The 1602-nt window shown below is 41.3% G+C and overlaps 1 protein-coding gene across 1 annotated transcript; it reads left to right on the top strand.

Moving 5' to 3' along the window:
* The first annotated feature begins 248 nt into the window (after nucleotides 1-248).
* LOC120157931 (FBD-associated F-box protein At4g10400-like) lies at nucleotides 249-1602 on the top strand. Its single transcript, XM_039168898.1, has 4 exons — nucleotides 249-501; nucleotides 611-858; nucleotides 921-1073; nucleotides 1129-1602. The coding sequence occupies exons 1-4, from the start codon at nucleotides 249-251 to the stop codon at nucleotides 1600-1602; spliced, it is 1128 nt and encodes a 375-aa protein (XP_039024829.1).

Genomic DNA, 1602 nt, shown 5'->3' with positions numbered 1-1602 from the left:
ATCTCCGTTCAAGGACCGGTGGAACACCGCCCCGGAACTGCCAACGCCGGTCACAAGGCTTCTTTCATGCAAAAACGCTGGCAAGATAATATTCCAAGAATACAGAGTTTTTGCCATTGATCTTAGTAAACGGGTGAGCAAGATAATATTCCAAGAATCTCTGAAATGGTCTCTTTAAATTGTTGTTCATAGGTTAACCAGAGTCTTTAAATTTTTGTTCATAGGTTAAGCAGAGTCTTCACTCACATATGGCTGATTTGGTTCAAAGACTATCCAAGAAAAGGAGCGTGGAAAAGGAAAAGGGTCAAAAACACATTGATCAACTTAGCAACCTACCAGACTCCATTATTTGCCACATCCTTTCCTTTCTCCCCACCAAATTGTCAGTTGCCACCAGTACCTTGTCAAAGCGATGGAAGCATTTATGGACTGCTGTTCCCGTCCTCTCCTTCAGTTCAGCTGAATTCATTGGTACATTGGGCAGCTTTGTGGATTCTATAGGTAAGTTTTTAACCAACTGTCAAGCTCAAAATGTGTACCAGTTTACCATAGACTTTAAACCTTTCTTGGAAGGATGAAGAGCATCTGGGTACATGGGTTGCTGCTGCAGTAGAAAGGAATGTTCAAGAGCTGAAACTCAGCCTCAATTTTTCACATGTACCAACGGTTAGACTGCCTGGTCGTTTATTTGCTTGCAGAACACTCGTATCTCTCAAGCTGATTGATAATATTTTCATCGATCTCCCTGAAAATGTTTGTTTACAAAATCTAAGGACTCTGCAACTGGAGCGATTACACTACGCAAATGAAGGGTCTTTCAACATCCTACTTTCTGGTTGTCCAGTTCTTGAGGACTTGGTTGTTGAGAGGATTTGGATGATGGGATTCTTGATATGGTCATCAATGTTGCTTCATTGAAGAGACTGAATCTGAAGAATTATGAAGCTAATGATCACGGTTTACTGATCAGCGCTCCGCTCTTGGAAAGGATAGAGCTGTCGCAGAAGAATTTTAATGTTTTGAATTTTCAGATAGATTCTTCCAGCTTGGTGGAAGCAATCATAGATATCCATGTAACATGTGAGCCCATTGAAGCGTTCGCTAATCTTGAATTTCTTTCTTTATCAGAATGCCTTATTTAGTATGGCGTTTCATGAGTTCCATAATCTGGTATGCCTGGAAACTACAACAAGCTGTGCAAATTGGGATGATCTGGAAGAGTTGCTTCACGGCTCAAACAATCTCAAGACTTTGGTATATCACATTGAAGTACCAATACTCCACAGGGGTCACAACTGTGATAAGTCATTTTCGAAGACTGTTCCGGTGTGTGTGTCTGCGAGTTTGAAGGCCCTTAAACTGACGGGATTCATCAATCAAAACTGTTACTGGACATTCATTCAATATATGCTGAAGAACGCCAAATTCTTGGAGGAAGTGAAGATCAGGACTTCCTCGATGTTGAAGAAACGACGCAGGCATATTAGAAACATGTTGAACTGCCCTAGGGCCTCAACAGAATGCCAGATTCGTTTTTTTCTTGGACTCGACAGACGAAGAATATCGGTTCTGATTGAAGTTCTCTGCATTCTGGTTTTGTAA

The sequence above is a fragment of the Hibiscus syriacus genome, unplaced genomic scaffold (assembly GCF_006381635.1).
Source record: "Hibiscus syriacus cultivar Baekdansim isolate YM2019G1 unplaced genomic scaffold, ASM638163v2 tig00111278_pilon, whole genome shotgun sequence".
Taxonomy (NCBI): Eukaryota; Viridiplantae; Streptophyta; class Magnoliopsida; order Malvales; family Malvaceae; genus Hibiscus; species Hibiscus syriacus.
The sequence above is the reverse complement of the archived record's forward strand: the minus strand, read 5'-3'. Positions and strand labels throughout refer to the sequence as shown.